The sequence below is a fragment of the Oncorhynchus masou genome, chromosome 30, assembly GCF_036934945.1.
Source record: "Oncorhynchus masou masou isolate Uvic2021 chromosome 30, UVic_Omas_1.1, whole genome shotgun sequence".
Classification (NCBI taxonomy): Eukaryota; Metazoa; Chordata; class Actinopteri; order Salmoniformes; family Salmonidae; genus Oncorhynchus; species Oncorhynchus masou.
Window position 1 is genome coordinate 39,298,047 of NC_088241.1, and position 16,301 is coordinate 39,314,347.

The following is a 16,301-nucleotide window of genomic DNA, read 5'->3' on the forward strand; positions in this document are numbered from 1 at the left end:
GTTTAACATATGTATTTTCATCAACATTTAGAATGAGTATTTCTGTAAATTGATGTGGCTCTCTGCAAAATCACTGCATGTTTTGGAACTACTGAACATAACACGCCAGTGTAAAATAAGATAGCTAGCGGAACCCCGTTCCCAGACAGGTTAACCAACACAAAACCATTCTGTGGAGTTCTGCATATCCACGAACAGCCCCCGTGAAATGCAACTTTTTAGTGAAGTTAGAAACCAATATACACAGGCAGTTAGAAAAGCCAAGGCTAGGTTTTTCAAGCAGAAATTTGCTTTCTGCAACACAAACTCAAAAATGTTCTGGGACATTGTAAAGTCCATGGAGAATAAGAGCACCTCCTCCCAGCTGCCCACTGCACTGAGGATGTGGTATAATCCGATATAATTGAGCATTTCTATAAGCATTTTTCTACGGCTGGCCATGCTTTACACCTGGCCACCCCTACCCCAGTCAACAGCACTGCACCCCCCATAGCAACTCGACCCAAGCATTCACCATTTCTCCTTCTCCCAAATCCAGTCAGCTGATGTTCTGAAAGAGCTGCAAAATCTGGACCCCCCCCAAATCAGCCGGGCTCGACAATCTGGATCCTTTCTAAAATGATCTGCCGAAATTGTTGCAACCCCTATTACGAGCCTGTTCAACCTCTCTTTCGTGTCATCTGAGATTCCCAAAGATTGGAAAGCAGCTGTGGTTATCCCCCTCTTCAAAGGGGGGGGACACTCTTGACCCAAACTGCTACAGACCTATATCTATCCTACCCTGCCTTTCTAAGGTCTTCGAAAGCCAAGTTATCAAACAGATCACCGACCATTTCAAATACCACCGTACCTTCTCTGCTATGCAATCTGGTTTCAGAGCTGGTCATGGGTGCACCTCAGCCACGCTCAAGGTTCTAAACGATATCTTAACTGCCATCGATAAGAAACAATACTGTGCAGCCATATTCATTGACCTGGTCAAGGCTTTCGACTCTGTCAATCACCACATCCTCATCGGCAGACTCAAAAGCCTTTGTTTCTCAAATGATTGCCTCACCTGGTTCAACTACTTCTCCGACAGAGTTGAGGGTGTCAAATCTGATGTCCTGTTGTCTGGGCCTCTGGCAGTCTCTATGAGGGTGCCACAGGGTTAAATTCTTGGGCCGACTCTCTTCTCTGTATATTTCAATGATGTCCCTCTTGCTGCTGGTGAGTCTCTGATCCACCTCTACGCAGACGACACCATTCTGTGTGTACTTCTGGCTCTTCTTTGGACATCGTGTTAACAATCCTCCAGACGTGCTTCAATGCCATACAACTCTCCTTCTGTGGCCTGCAACTGCTCTTAAATACAAGTAAAACTAAATGCATGCTCTTCAACCGATCGCTGCCTGCACCTGCCCGCCCGTCCAGCATCACTACTATGGACTGTTCTGACTTAGAATATGTGGACCAGACACCTAGGTATTTGTAGACTGTAAACTCTCCTTCCAGACTCACATAAAACATCTCCAATCCAAAGTTAAATCTAGAATTGGCTTCCTATTTTGCAACAACACACCTTTCACTCATGCTGCCAAACATACCCTCGTAAAACTGACCATCTTACCGATCCTCGACTTTGGCGATGTCATTTACAAAATAGCCTCCAACACCCTCTCAACAAATTGGATGCAGTCTATCACAGTGCCATCCGTTTTGTCACCAAAGCCCCATATACTACCCACCACTGCGACCTGTACGCTCTCGTTGGCTGGCCCTCGCTTCATACTCGTCGTCAAACACACTGGCTCCAGGTTATCTACAAGACCATGCTTGGTAAAGTCCCACCTTATCTCTGCTCGCTGTTCACCATAGCTGCACCCACCTTTAGCACGCATTCCAGCAGGTATATCTCACTTGTCACCCCCAAAGCCAATTCCTCCTTTGGCTGCCTCTCCTTCCAGTTCTCTGCTGCCAAAGACTGGAACGAACTACAAAAATCTCTGAAACTGGAAACACTTATCTCCCTCACTAGCTTTAAGCACCAGCTGTCAGAGCAGCTCACAGATCACTGCACCTGTACATAGCCCATCTATAAATAGCCCAAACAACTACCTCTTCCCCTACTGTTATGTATTTATTTTGCTCCTTTGCACCCCAGTATTTCTACTTTGCACACTCATCTACTGTCAAATCTACCATTCCGGTGTTTTAATTGCTATATTGTATTTACTTCGCCACCATGGACTATTTATTGCCTTTACCTCTCTTATCTCACCTCATTTGATCACATTGTATATAGACTTATTTTTCTACTCTATTATTGACTGTATGTTTGTTTTACTTCATGTGTAACTCTGTGTTATGTGTCGAACTGCTTTGCTTTATCTTGGCCAGGTTGCAGTTGTAAATGAGAACTTGTTCTAAACTTGCCTCCCTGGATAAATAAAAAAATTAAAAGGAGTATTGGTGTCTCCTAGGGGTCTTTGGCCTGGTTTGCGAACTACCTCTCTGAGTGCATGGTATAAAGTTAGAACATCTGCCGTCTCAGCCACTGCCTGTCACCAAGGGAGTACCCCATGGCTCGATCCTAGGCCGCATGCTCTTCTCAATTTACATCAACAACATAGCTCAAGCAGTAGGAATCTCCCTCATCCATTTCTATACAGATAATATAGTCTTAAACTCAGCTGGCCCCTCCCCGGATTTTGTATTAAACGCTCTACAACAAAGCTTTCTTAGTGTCCAACAAGCTTTCTCTGCCCTTAACCTTGTTCTGAACACCTCCAAAACAAAGGTCATGTGCTTTGGTAAGAATGCTCTTCTCCCCACTGGTGTATTACTCCCTCTGAGGGTTTAGAGCTTGAGGTAGTCACCTCAAACAAGTACTTCGGAGTATGGCTATAGAAGGTACACTGTCCTTCTCTCTGCACACATCAAAGCTGCAGGCTAAAGTTAAATCTAGATTTGGTTTCTTCTATTGTAATCGCTCCTCTTTCACCCCAGCTGCCAAACTAACCCTGATTCAGATGACTGTCCTACCCATGCTAGATTACGGAGACGTAATGTATAGATCGGCAGGTAAGGGTGCGCCCGAGCTGCTAGATGTTCTTTACCATTCAGCCATCAGATTTGCCACCAATGCTCCTTATAGGACACATCACTGCACTCTATACTCTGTAACTGAACTGGTCATCTCTGTATACCTGTCGCGAGATGCATTGGTTGATGCTTATTTATAAAACCCTCTTAGGCCTCACCCCCCCTCTGAGATATCTACTTCACCCCTCATCCTCCACATACAACACACATTCTGTTGAAGTACCCCAAAGCGCACACATCCCTTGGTCGCTCGTCTTTTCAGTTTGCTGCAGCTAGCGACTGGAACGAGCTGCAACAAGCACTCAAGCTGGACAGTTTTATCTCATTCTCTTCATTCAAAGACTCAATCATGGACACTCTTACTGACAGTTGTGGCTGCTTTGCGTGATGTTTTGTTGTATCTACCTTCTTGCCCTTTGTGCTGTTGCCTGTGCCCAATAATGTTTTTACCATGTTTTGTGCTGCTACCATGTTGTGCTGCTGCTATGTTGTTGTTGTGTTGCTGCCATAACAATCAACTTCTATTCGATTTGATATAGGCTACTCTAAATGTGTTCATTCGTTAGTGAATGGGGGTTTAAATATGTTGCTTTGTTAGTGAATTGGGCTTTAAATGTGTAGGATGCCCATAAAACCAATAAGCATGCGGTTCTGTAATCAGTGTGTGTGTGTGTTTGTGTGCGCGCGCGCTCATGTCTGTTTGTGCTTTTGTATTCTGTGGCACCCTGTAAATGAGACAAGTGTTGCTTGCTACATTCCAGCATGGCAGTCATTATGTGGCACAACAAGCCTGGATGTTGACAGGGTCCCAAACTCCAACCCAGTCCCCTCTCGCTCTCAAAACCGCAAGCCCAACCCTGTCCTTGAAAGGAATTACTGCATTGTCGATAAACAAAAGACTTGAGTCAAGCTAAGTGTGCTAACGCCTTAGTGATCAGTATGCATGAGCACGCCGCCTCAAAGGTGATTTTCTCTACACAACGCTGGACTGCGGAGAATTCTCAATGTGTTTTCACTCAATGCAAATCCTCAAATGTTAAATGGAAGACCTATTTCGGTTGAATGCATTCAGTTGTGCAACTGACTAGATATCCCCTTTCCAACACAGGTACCCTGTTGTCTTTTCTGTCTCTTCAGCTACCAGACGGGAGCTTTGAAATAAATGAAAAACATTGTAATATTCTTTAGGAACCTCAATTTCGGTTGCCTCCAGACACTTTATGCTACTGCATGTTAAACAATGCAAATGACCAAAGAAGCATTTTCCTCTCTCTCAAGTGGTGTAATTCTCCTCTCTTATAAGTCCTCTCCAGACTGAAATGCCGCCAGTGATTTCCATATTTTAACTGCATGTAGTTTTAGTTTCTCGCTGAGGCTCATCATGTGTTGCTTAGTCATCTAAGGCCAATCGCACTACAGTGTATTCCTCACTGTTTCTTTGAGTGAATATGTTTGCCAACTAGATGTTGGCCACATCTCTGTTGGAGACATTGTGGGGTCTTTTGCTGTACGTTTTGCATTCACAGTTGTCATTTAGCAGATTTATCCAGCTTGACTTACTCTCTCTAGTCGACATATGGTGGAGTGACCAAAGATTAGACCTGGATTCAAATAATGTTTGTTTTCTTTCAAATTACTCTAGCTGCACTTTATTGAGCTTGAAGTGAAAATCCAGAATCTCTTGGAGGACAGTGGAAGTTGATCAAAATGCCATTGATATTGTTAAAACTAATGCCTTTCCACCCGTGGCCTTCATCTGGGTTTTTCTTGATTGAGCTTGACCCATAGATAGTTTGTCAAAAGGCTAAGTCTTCGAGTCAGTGTGAGATCTTTGACGGGATAACATACCGTATGGATCAAACGCGGTCTGTTGTTCTTTTATGAGGTCCTAATCTACACATCTAAATTTGTGACGTAAATGGTTTGATACAGAAGACTGGGCGTCACTTCATGCGTACGATTTTAAATTGAGATGTATGCGGTGCTAAGCAGTGATACGCCTTATCAGCTTTTAAACATTCATTTTCTGTTGTCCTTATTACAGATCTCATTTAGAGATGTTCTGTGCTAATTAACTTATCTGATCTCATTTTCATCACAATGACATCAAATGAGCCCTGTCTAAGTCCGTTATTTTCCTTCGTTAAGGACAATAATGAGGTACTAGAGCCATTCAGTGCTAATAATTGTTGAAGTGTGTCACCAGCATCAAAAAGGAGAATGTATACATTGCAATTTTAACAGGGTAGCATAGTGGTTAGAGCGTTGAGTCAGTAACCGAAAGGTTGCTAGTTTGAATCACGTGCCGACTCGGGGAAAAATCTGTCGATCTGAACTTGACCAAGGCACCTTAACCCTTTTTCTCCAGGGCCACTGTCAATAATGGCTGATCCCTGCTGTGACTCCATTCTCCAAAGTTGTCTCAGGGGAGTGGGATATACACAAAATACATTTCCACTTCACACCACACACTTGTACAGGTTACACACTTGTATATGTGTGAAACAGGACTGATATAGGTAGACCCTAGTTTACCTTTATTTTGATCTTGCCATTCTAAACACTACTAATCACTGTCCTAGATCTGTCGTACAGCTGACCATGTTACTTCCCTTTTCTCCCGCTCTTTATCTCCTTTCTTTCGTCCACCTTTCTCTTTTCTCCTCCTCTGTCTCACTCTTCCGCTCCCTGCTGCAGATAACTTCCCTCAGATGGCTCATCAGAAGCGCTTCATCGAGCGGAAATACAGACAGGAGCTGAAAGAGATGAGACGAGAGAGGGATCGCCAGGAGAAGGAGGGAGACGAGCCAGAGGACAGCAGGAAGTAACAGAGCCCCTCTCCGACCAATTGATATGGACAGAGAATTTTTTTGACCAGTCAGGATGCACGATATTGGAGAGTGTAGGGAAGGTGCAAGAAGTGGAGGGATAAACTACTTCCAAATACTCTGAATTGCTAAAAAAAAATATGTCCTCTCCTCGACTACTCTCTTCGATTTGACAGTTGAAAACAATGGAAGCTTATCATAAGGCTAACTTTCACCTGGTCAGTTCATTCATAACAATTGCAAGGAAGGAGAAGATTGCGAGGAGAGGACATATTTTTGGGACAATTCAGAAAGAGCACTTGTCTACAGTACACACCCTCTACTGTCTCGTCCCATTGGCTTGAGGATTGCCTTGTATTTTTTAGTGTTTGTTTGGGTTTGTTGTTTTGAGCTGCTTTTATGTGTAGGTCTTAATCAATTGCATGTTGATTATGTACAGTCACGTTTTAAACTAAATCTAGAACATGGTTGGTCGTCGATCATGGTTATAATGAACGGCAACAGAAATGCTTTGTTTTAAATGTTTTTTTTTAGTTCTTTTTGTACCGCTAGTGACATTGATAGTAATTGCTATTAATAAAGGTATTTCAAATGTTAATTGATTTGTCATCATGGAATCTGTCCTCTTGATAGCCATACTCATGATAATCAGTGTCTGACACCAAATTGCTCAATGGGAAAACTAGTAGTGGCATATCACGTGCACGTTTATGAAGAGGAGAGCATTAATATGATTCAATGACATTAAATATGATGTAAAATGCCACCATCTGTCTCGCATCTGCTGCCTCTTTCTCTAACAATTTCAAATGTGTCCCCCCCCCCCCAAATCCGATTGCCAGTTTTTAAAGATCTTAATTATAGATTGTGTGTAATTAATGATTTCTTCAGTTCAGTAGCCACAGGTTCCATGCTATTAACCACTTTACTGTCTTGAATTTCAACATTCACCATAAGAACTTAAGCTACCTTCAAGCCAGGCTGACGTCATCCTAGGCAAAAACTAAGGGAACATGGCTAATGTGCAGACATTTTTCCATTTCCAAATGTCATTAGGGTTAAGGAAATGGTCTGTCCGTTTTAGATTGTCTCGTCAGGCTGTCAAGGGGATGCTGTTCAGAAAAGTCCCCTACTTTCTTCCTACTGTTATGTCTGTCAAATTGCTCAATGTTCAGACAAAGCTTTTCTGAATTCGAAACACTGATGATTACACGTAGAAACAGAATAAGGATTTTAAAGATCTTTAATCGTGTTGAGTCATATAAATATCCAGTACAAAAATCACATTGTACAAAGCAGATGAATGAATGGGCATTGGATCATGACAGGGCCCCTTTAAACTACTGCACATACTGTAACCTATCATAGTATTAATCCACATAGACAAAACTTAGGCTTCATCCCGATTCTCCACTCTTCTCCTGGAGTGTGCACGTCGTCGCATAGTTAGTAAGTAAGCCATGGACAATCCAGAACGGCCCATATGGGCAGGAGCCCATCTCCTGTTTCTGTAGCATGAGGCAGCTTGATGTACAACCCCTGGACATGACGCTACTTGGATGGATTTAACAATGGTGGAAACTCCCCCCTAACCAATGCTGACAATTCCTATGCTTTTAAATCCATGACTGTAAGTGTAAATGTGCACGCTTTAAGGATGGGTGGAGAATCAGGATGCAGCCATAGACTGCTCAATCACATAGTCAACAACATAATATAGAGGCAACCTTAAGGCTAACCAACCGTGTCTACATGAACACCCAACAGACCGATCATATCTTTAGAAAGAGGACATTAGAACTATCTCTGGTCCAGAGTGTGAGCAGGAAGCCTCAGCATAAGAAAGCCACACTAACGCCCTGGACCAGAGCTTTCTATAGGCTAACCATATCTGGCAGCTAACATTTCTCTACAATCCCCCAATAGCATTGGACACTGGACGCTTGATGGACTTGATGTTTGTTTAATGCATGTCCATAGCTGAGCATGGTGTTAATGCTGAAAGGCAAGAACAGTCCCAATAAAGAAGCACAAATATGTATTTATAGTGAGATGCTGCTGACACCCTGAATTAAAGTGAGAAAATGGATGTACCAATCCCAGATATCCCCTTTTTAAAATGAAAATAATGAGGGGAAAATAAAGCACTCTTCTGTTGTCATGTTCTCTTCTAATTTAAACTCTTATGTCTACCGTTCAAGGGCAGAAGAAAAACGGTTGATTTTCAGTTCGGAGGGTTTAGGAACCCAAATGGATGCTTATCAAAGCAATGTTTGCCACAATCTCAAATAGTCACTTACACAGTGGGCGCTCAATGGTCAAAGAAATAGAACGAGAAAATAACTTGCTTATTACAATTATTTAGCATATAATATAGTATACATTATTAACAAGTGTGTTCTTGACTCAGAGGATTGTCTAAGCTACCTCACCATTTTCATTGTTTACATCTATAGATGTTTTTGGGAAAAATAATATATGTACAGTTTGTGTGAATTGTGAATGCTGCGGACAGAGAGAGGGAAATAAAATCACCGTCGTTGTGGCAATTATGTCAGTTGTGTTATTAGTTTGAAATGTCTGATTAAATGTCATCCTTCTACAATGATACTATTGTTCAATTTGTATGTTTTGGCCTTGGGCAAGTTGCCTCATTTGAATTGCTCAATTTTCTTACTATGTATATGTCAAACCATTTCATGATGGCAAACCAATCTAATGACCATTTCATATGTATATGTCAAAACATTTTATGATCCCAATATTGTGTTGACCTGTACCTCTTATGTCAATGACAATCCCAACGGAATGCCAACATTCTTTCTTACAACTGAAAATGGCATATTACCCTTAATATCTAGCCTTTCTCCGCCACATACTGTCGTCCCAATATGTCAGGCCTGGAAACTTTGTCAGTGTGCACATCACAAATGGATGTTCAACCATCAATCAATTACTCTGTTTTAATTAACCAAGAAAAGCATAAAGTAAATCACTGAGTAAAGAATCATGTTTAATTTGAACATGTTCAGTTCATTAGGGTAACACTTTCCATTAACCCTTTATAAAGATTACCTTATTGCAAAGTGTTTTTGACATTCGTTTTTTTTTTCAGATAGTCAGCACTCTGAGGAGCTTTTTGGTCCGGGTGTTTCAGCTCCCCCCTACAGAGAATGATCTCCTAAATGGCACTCTATTGTAGCCTGGTACAAATGTAATGCACTATAGGGAATGGGTGTCATTTGGGATGCAGAATATGTAAAGCTATGAGGATCAGGTGTTATTGACGGTCAGAAAGGTGACGTACAACCCATAGAGATTGAATGAGTAGAGTGGGTGTCCCCATTCAAGTCAAGGATGCCACAGTCGGTGGACTGGTGGCCATTTTGACTGTACCCATAGAATTAGAGCATTCTATTTCTATGGTTGAACCCCTCAGTCTCTTAGCATGGCTTTATGTGACTTCAAAAGAAGATTGTGACATACATAGCCAATGCTATAAGGGAATGGGACGCTAGAAACCTGATAACAAAACAGAACTGTACAGCATATTGTATCAATACACAGATACACACAATATAAGATATATCTCACAATATGCAGCTTTTCATTCCAGAAACTCTGAACAATTCATAGATGTTGTCTCTCAAGTTCACCAGAAAACCGCTTGCTTTTCGTCCCTCTATTGCAGGCAGCTTTTGAAAAACAAAAGAGAAGTATGTTTGTACATAGAGATATATGTGGGGCCTGATGCACAGAGTACAGTACCCCCATACCATATACAACGAAGCGTCTTCTTGACAAGTCTTTTCCTCATGAGTCCCCGGCTGCCTTGCAGAGAGACCACTAAGCGTCGTCGTCCAGGTCCTCCAGTGAGGTCAAAGATCAACGGTGATCAACAACGGTAAAAGAGCACTTTGAAAAATACTGCCTTGTCTCTTTTGTGTCCTTCTTGTTTTGTTCTATTGTTTGCCACTTTCACAAAGTACCAGGAGTTAAGTTCACTTTAGCTAGTGCATGAGTGTTTGTTGTACACTTTCCTTTTTCCTCTTACGAGCTCCCTTCTCTCTGGTTAGGAATCCCTGTAGCCGTCACTGTCCTCTCCCCCGTACATGTCAGCTAGTTTTCTAAACCTGGGTCCCCACTCGCTCAGGTAGTTATAGTCCTGGTCTCCCTCCGTGGTCACGGAACCCAGGGAGCTCAGGGACTCAGCCACCGAGCCGCTTCCCTCGTAGGCGTAGGTGGCCAGGGAGTCATAGGGCGGCGCTGTGGGGTCCTGGTCGTTGTCCTGGAGCCTTTGGTTTATGAATTCCCTGACGTCTGAGTTGTCCCTGTATGCAGGAGGGAGGACAACGGTCCGACGGACGGGAGGGTTCAGGGTCTCGGGCTTGATGTCCCTGCGCTGTTTGGTCTCCTCGATAGCCTCGGGGTTGCGCAGCGTGCCGATATCAAAGGCCTGGGTATCCTCCTCTCCGCCCCCCTCATCATTGTAGCTGACGACATTGTCTCTCACATCCTCTTTGGAGATGATCAGAGGCTCCTTTTTCCTCTGCTGCCTCCTCAGGACAGCGAACAGCACAACGATCACTACAGACACAGAGAGAGAGAAGAACTTGAGCATGAAATGGATAGGAGAGGAAAGCAAATGAGTTGAGGAATGTGCCTCGATACTCAGGATTTAAAAAAACAATTAAAAAACATTTTTTTTTACATGTATTTAACTAGGCAAGTCAGTTAAGAACAAATTCTTATTTACAATGACAGCCTACACCGGGCCAATGCATCGATCACGATTATTTCAGAAACAAGACAAAGGCTTTTGAACTTTTGTTTTATTTCCCACCTGTGTTCCTTCTATTTTCTGAAGGATAGTTGGTGTCTGTTGGGGAACCATTGGTGGTGTGCATACAGTATGTTGATACACTCACTGATATACAGGGCTTTGGTGGGCTGAGACAGGCTTGAGCTGCCACAAAAGACTTGCCGTATGGATTTGTATCACCTATCTAACTCTGTGCAGTTGCAGTGAAGATAGGTAAACAGCAACGAAAGGTTTGGCTAACAGAGTTCAGAATATGACATGGCGTAAATCAACGTCTTCTGAATGTGTTGCTGATCATTTGTGTGTGTTGATGTGATTTATGTTTTAATGTGCTTGTATGTGAGCCACGTGCAAAATAAAATGTTCTGTGTTGTGTTTAAAACTTTTTAAAAAAGGACAATAAAGCGTTTTGAATTTAACTGAATTGTACGGTACTCACGGAGAAGTATGAGGACACAGATGATGATGGCCATGAGGGCTCCAGTGCTGAGCCCTGCGGTGAGGACCAGAGCCTCCTGGTTACACAGCTGCATGTTCCCCTCGCGGTCGCAGGTACAAACACGCACAGTCAGGGTGTTGGTGCTGCTCTGCATGGGAAAGTCCCCGTCCGATATCACCACGGGAACCAGGTAGGTGCTCCTCTGTAGCCGGCTGTAGCTGTTCCTTCTGGTCAGGATCCCAGCCGTGTTGTCTGTTGGAGATAGACGTCTTAGAGTTGGATACTATACAAGTAAGCAGTGTTGTCTGTTGGAGATAGACGTCTTAGAGTTGGATACTATACAAGTAAGCAGTGTTGTCTGTTGGAGAGGCACTGAGGAGTAAGCAATTATGGGCTGTTGTTATCTGTTAGACACTTTAGAGGTAGCTACTATACAAGTTAGTTGTAGGAATGTCCCCCAGTTTCTAAAGTTTCTTGTCCCCAATTAATAGCCTTAAATTTTATTATATTAGGGTGTCGCTCTGGATAAGAGCGTCTGCCAAATGACTTAAATGTAAAATGTAAATGCTTAAATATATTTGAATGGGTAAGATTGACAAATTGCAGTGTTGGGGAAGCTACTCTGACAATATAGATTATTAAACTACCAATTAAGCTACACTAAAGCTACCATTAAGTGTTCACTTAAAGTAATTCCAATGTTTCCAGATTTAAATTAAATATTACCTATAATTAATTACAATATGAGTGAAATATACTTTTCCCGCAAAATAATGATGTATGCTAAAAAGCAGCTTTTCTGTGTTGGAATGTTGTGGACGTATACCGGTCATGGAAAACTAGTCGATCGCTGATTGGTCAGCTCAGCCAATATGAATGACATCATGTTCAATGAGGAAACGGCACGCATTGTTTTCTTTCTGTTTGAGATACAAGTTTGAGGTGGGGTTTTTTCTCCAATTTATGCTTTGGCCACAAATATGAGTGTAAGACGAGTCAACAACATTATTTGGGTATGAGTTAAGAGAATATGAACTTATACAAATTTGATTTTCATTGGACAGTTACTTTAACTTAACTAAACAACTAAGTAACTTCAACTAAGTTACTTTTAAAAAGTAGTTCACTACTTCTTGGTAAATTATCATAACTAAATCTGAAATGTCATAGACTTCAAATTGCAAGAACAGATTTAGCCAATTAAAACAAAAAATATGTTTTAATGTGAGAATTTGGCAGGTCTGATGCTGAAAATGTAAGGAAATGCTTGCCTCTTTCATATTTAATACCATTTTTGACAAAAAAGTAATGTGTAGTTCAAGTAGTTAGCTACACCGCTACATGGCAAACACTACCTAGATTTTAATGTAATTCAACTACCACCAAACTACTGCAAAATGTAGTTACTAGTTGATCTAGTTGTACTTCACTACTCCGCAACACTGACACATTGTGATCACGGCTGCTGTACAGTTGTTCTGGGGAGACATTTTTTTTTTTACAAAACCAGAAATTAATTAACTTGTGTGTCAACTGTTGTCCTCCAAGAAGAAGTGTACCTTTGTTGTCTCGGACGGTGAAGTTGGCTTTCCCTGAGACCTCGTTTGCTAGACTGAAGAAGAATCTGTGTCCACCGATAGGCTCGTCAGCATCTTTAGCGCTCACTGTCTGAATCCTCTGAGAAAAGGTAAGAAAAATATGATCTAACACAGATCATCTTCTTTTGACATGTCTTTATCCTGAGGAACAAGACAAAAGGGGTTCAGGAGAGTGGGGAGCTCTGAGGTGAAACCTGAAAGCCTTCCGGCATAAGGCCAATTTCTGTGATCGAGGCAAGGGTTAACTGATGAAGATACGATCAGTTGGGGGATCATAGGCGGGAAAGAAGACATTCTGTAGTGGTTTAAATTAAAATAATAGTACATTGTTTTCCATTACCTGGTTAGCCTTGGCGTTTTCACAGACGAAGGTTTCGTAGTAAGCGGCGAATGTAGGAGCGTTGTCATTAACGTCCAGTACTCTGATGTACACTGGTATGCGGCTAATCAGCCGTGGGTTGTCTTTAAAACACAGAATCACGGCGTTTAATAACCACACCAAGGAAACACAATAACTGCCTTTGATACGATTACTGCTCAAACTACTGTACATGTAATTACTAGAAGTAATTGTGGTAGTTCACTGACATATGTACACGCACTCAATTTCCTCTTGTTCCGAAGGAGTGGAGCGTGTGTGTGTGTTTGTGCGTGCATCAATGATCAACATGCTACTTACTGAACTCCGTGGCGATGACAGAGATGTTGTGCCAAGGGTTCTCCTCTCTGTCCAGAGTCCTGAGCATGAAAACTGAGCCGTTACCCGGGTGTACATTGAACACCCTGTCCATGTCTGTACGCCGGTCAATAGAGTACCTGCACATAGCAAACAACAACTATAAGCATCCTCTTCACAACACAAACAAGCATAAGCTTCTTCACTTCCTTTCACATAAACCCAATGCACCGTGTCCTTGGCTGTGAGGCAGTTTATTAAGTGTACCTGCACAACACAAACAACAAATATACGCTTCCTCACAGCAAATATTCACGGGAATATTATGCCCCCTGTCTTTGTCTGCACCCTGTTCTATCAGGTACCTGTATCTGCACTAAACAAACAAGTATAAATGTCCTTGCTTTATTTCACTGAAACCCAGTGGAGGAGTATCACAACAATACATCATACTGCTGCATACAGTATCATCCAATTTGAAAGCAATTTGGATGACTGACAGTTGTGGTCTGGTCGTTCCACAAAAAAACAAAAAAAAAGTGACTCAAATGTTTATCTGTGCTATCATGGTGTAGTGGTCCTAATGGCTGTTTGGAGATACACTCGCAAAAAATACACACACGTGAATGCATGCACACACAAACACGCACGCACGCACACAAATGCATAAACACACACAGGTTATCTAGTAGTGTTGTTTTTCTTCACTTCCTGAGGACTAGTGTGATACATCAGTTTGATTAATAGAGTAGTGGATGTAGGGCTGCGTCCCAAATGAACCCTATTCGCTATATAGTGCACCACTTTTGTCCAGGGCTCATAGTGCTATATAGGGAATAGGGTGCCATTTGGGACACAAACATAGATATGGAAGAGAGCAGGGAAGTGGAGGGGAGAGGCAGACCCCCGGGGGAGGGGGGAGGGGGGCGTGAACCGGATCTCTCAGGTACCATGCACCACCGCACCCCTACCCCCATCTCCTTTCTCCCTATCTCCCCTCTCCGTCTACTCTCTAATCCTCTACCCTTCCTCAGACAGTATTTTTTGTTGTTGTTTACCAGCACAAACAGTTTTAGACTTTTTACCTCAACACACATACACCGCACCACACACTCACTCTCTCTTTGCTCCTCTTGCTTCTGACAGCAAGTCTAAACTCGTTAAATCTGTCCTGTTGGGGTGCCAACTGCCTTTCTAATATCCTCAATAATTCAGTTGGCTGGGCCAGGCCCCTCCCCTGATTAATTACACCAGATAAAAGTGTGTGAGTGTGTGTGCTACTCTCGTCCCCTCCTCCCTCCTCTTCTCATTCCCTCTCCTTGCCCCTCTCCTTTCCTAACTTCTCATCTCCTCCCCTACCCTCGTCTCATCACCCTACTCTCTAAATGCTACAAAGCACAGCCTTCCTGATGAGCGCTGATAAAAACAAATGACGCCATATTTGACACCAGTAATAAAGAGCTCTAACTTCTAGCTTCAGCAGGCACTCCAGGATAACACTGCACTGTGATTGAGGAAAGCGCTGATAATAAATATATATATATATAATAATAATATTATATCCCATTTAGCAGACGCTTTTGTCCAAAGCGACTTACAAGTCGGCTGGGGCCACTACTTTTACATATGGGTGGCCCCAGCGGGAATCGAACCCACGACGCTTGGCGTTGCAAGCGCCATGCTCTACCGACTGAGCCACACAGGACCCTGATACAGGACCCTGATACTGGCAGGAGTTGTTCAAGGTATAATTTAGCTGAAATACAGTAAAATATTTGAAAGAAAATAAATAATATGTTGACCCAGGTCTGCTGACCACTAGTAGGTGTCTCAGGCACTGTGCACGTGTGTAGTACCTGACAGGGCTGCGGCTGCTGTCTGGGTCTGTGGCACTGACCGATCCTACGATGGTGCCTTCGGCTGAGTCCTCTTTGACCTCCATGACGTAGCTGACCCGGTCGAACACCGGCGGCTCATCCACATCCTCCACGATCAACTTGACCGTCGCCTCGTCCGTGGTCGCCGCGTAGCGCAGGAACCGTGGGTCAGGGTTGGAGTTCTCCACCTGGATCCTTAGAGTGTACGACCGCTTCCTCTCAAAGTCCAGAGGCTGAGGAGAGCGAGAGAAGAGGGTTAACAACTCTCTCACACACACACACACACACACATTCACTCACACACCAGTTAGCACGTTTTTGTTTAACTTTCCTTTCCTCTCACTCACACACATCCTGTGACATGCAACACTTTTCTCGTCTAAGCAATACACACACACAGCAAGATACACACAGACACACATACGTCAAACAATACACACACATCATCAACAATTGAATGAATTCAGTGTGAGTATTTTCAGTATTTCCAAAACAGAGATTTGTGGGATTTAAGAAATCCAGTGTCCTTGTATGTTGAGGGTTTGGATTTCAGTCATGTCCACAATTATGCCCAGTAACATGGAACAGCTGGCAGCACCCATCTAAATGATCGGAGCATGCAATAAGGGTGAATGGGAAAACAGCTGTGCGCTAAACAATCATAGCAGGGGAATCAACCTAGATAAAGCCTGTCCATTTCTTTACAGACAGCAGAACTATCCATTAGCAAGCAGTGCCTCAGACTTGTTTACATGAGACAACAAAAGGTACAAGACATCGTCGCCAATGCTATTTTGAAAGAACAAGAAATGGTTTGAGTTTCTTACAACATTTGTGAGCTAACATTAGCATCACAAACATAATTTATTCCTTTGGCCAAATTCCTGGTACGGTCGCAGTTTGGGGATATCTCAGCTACAGTGAGTGAAGAGGAACACAAAGAATACGATATAGCGAGCATAACACACCCATATCAA

At 42.7% G+C, this 16,301-nt stretch overlaps 2 protein-coding genes across 2 annotated transcripts in view; one reads left to right on the forward strand and one right to left on the reverse strand.

The window, feature by feature from the left end:
• Positions 1 to 6,510, forward strand: part of LOC135522617 (ribonuclease 3-like) — a 149,657-nt gene extending 143,147 nt beyond the window's left edge. The window contains 1 exon segment of the mRNA XM_064949054.1: positions 5,782 to 6,510. Within this exon segment, the coding sequence (XP_064805126.1) occupies positions 5,782 to 5,912 (131 nt within the window). The 3' untranslated portion in view covers positions 5,913 to 6,510.
• A 627-nt stretch (positions 6,511 to 7,137) lies between these two features.
• LOC135522619 (cadherin-6-like) overlaps positions 7,138 to 16,301 on the reverse strand; it is a 77,171-nt gene continuing 68,007 nt past the window's right edge. The window contains exons 7-12 of the mRNA XM_064949055.1: positions 15,304 to 15,557; positions 13,451 to 13,587; positions 13,112 to 13,233; positions 12,733 to 12,850; positions 11,174 to 11,425; positions 7,138 to 10,499 (exon numbers count right to left, since the gene is read on the reverse strand). Of these exons, the coding sequence (XP_064805127.1) occupies positions 9,985 to 10,499; positions 11,174 to 11,425; positions 12,733 to 12,850; positions 13,112 to 13,233; positions 13,451 to 13,587; positions 15,304 to 15,557 (1,398 nt within the window). The 3' untranslated portion in view covers positions 7,138 to 9,984. The remainder of the gene's footprint in view (positions 10,500 to 11,173; positions 11,426 to 12,732; positions 12,851 to 13,111; positions 13,234 to 13,450; positions 13,588 to 15,303; positions 15,558 to 16,301) is intronic.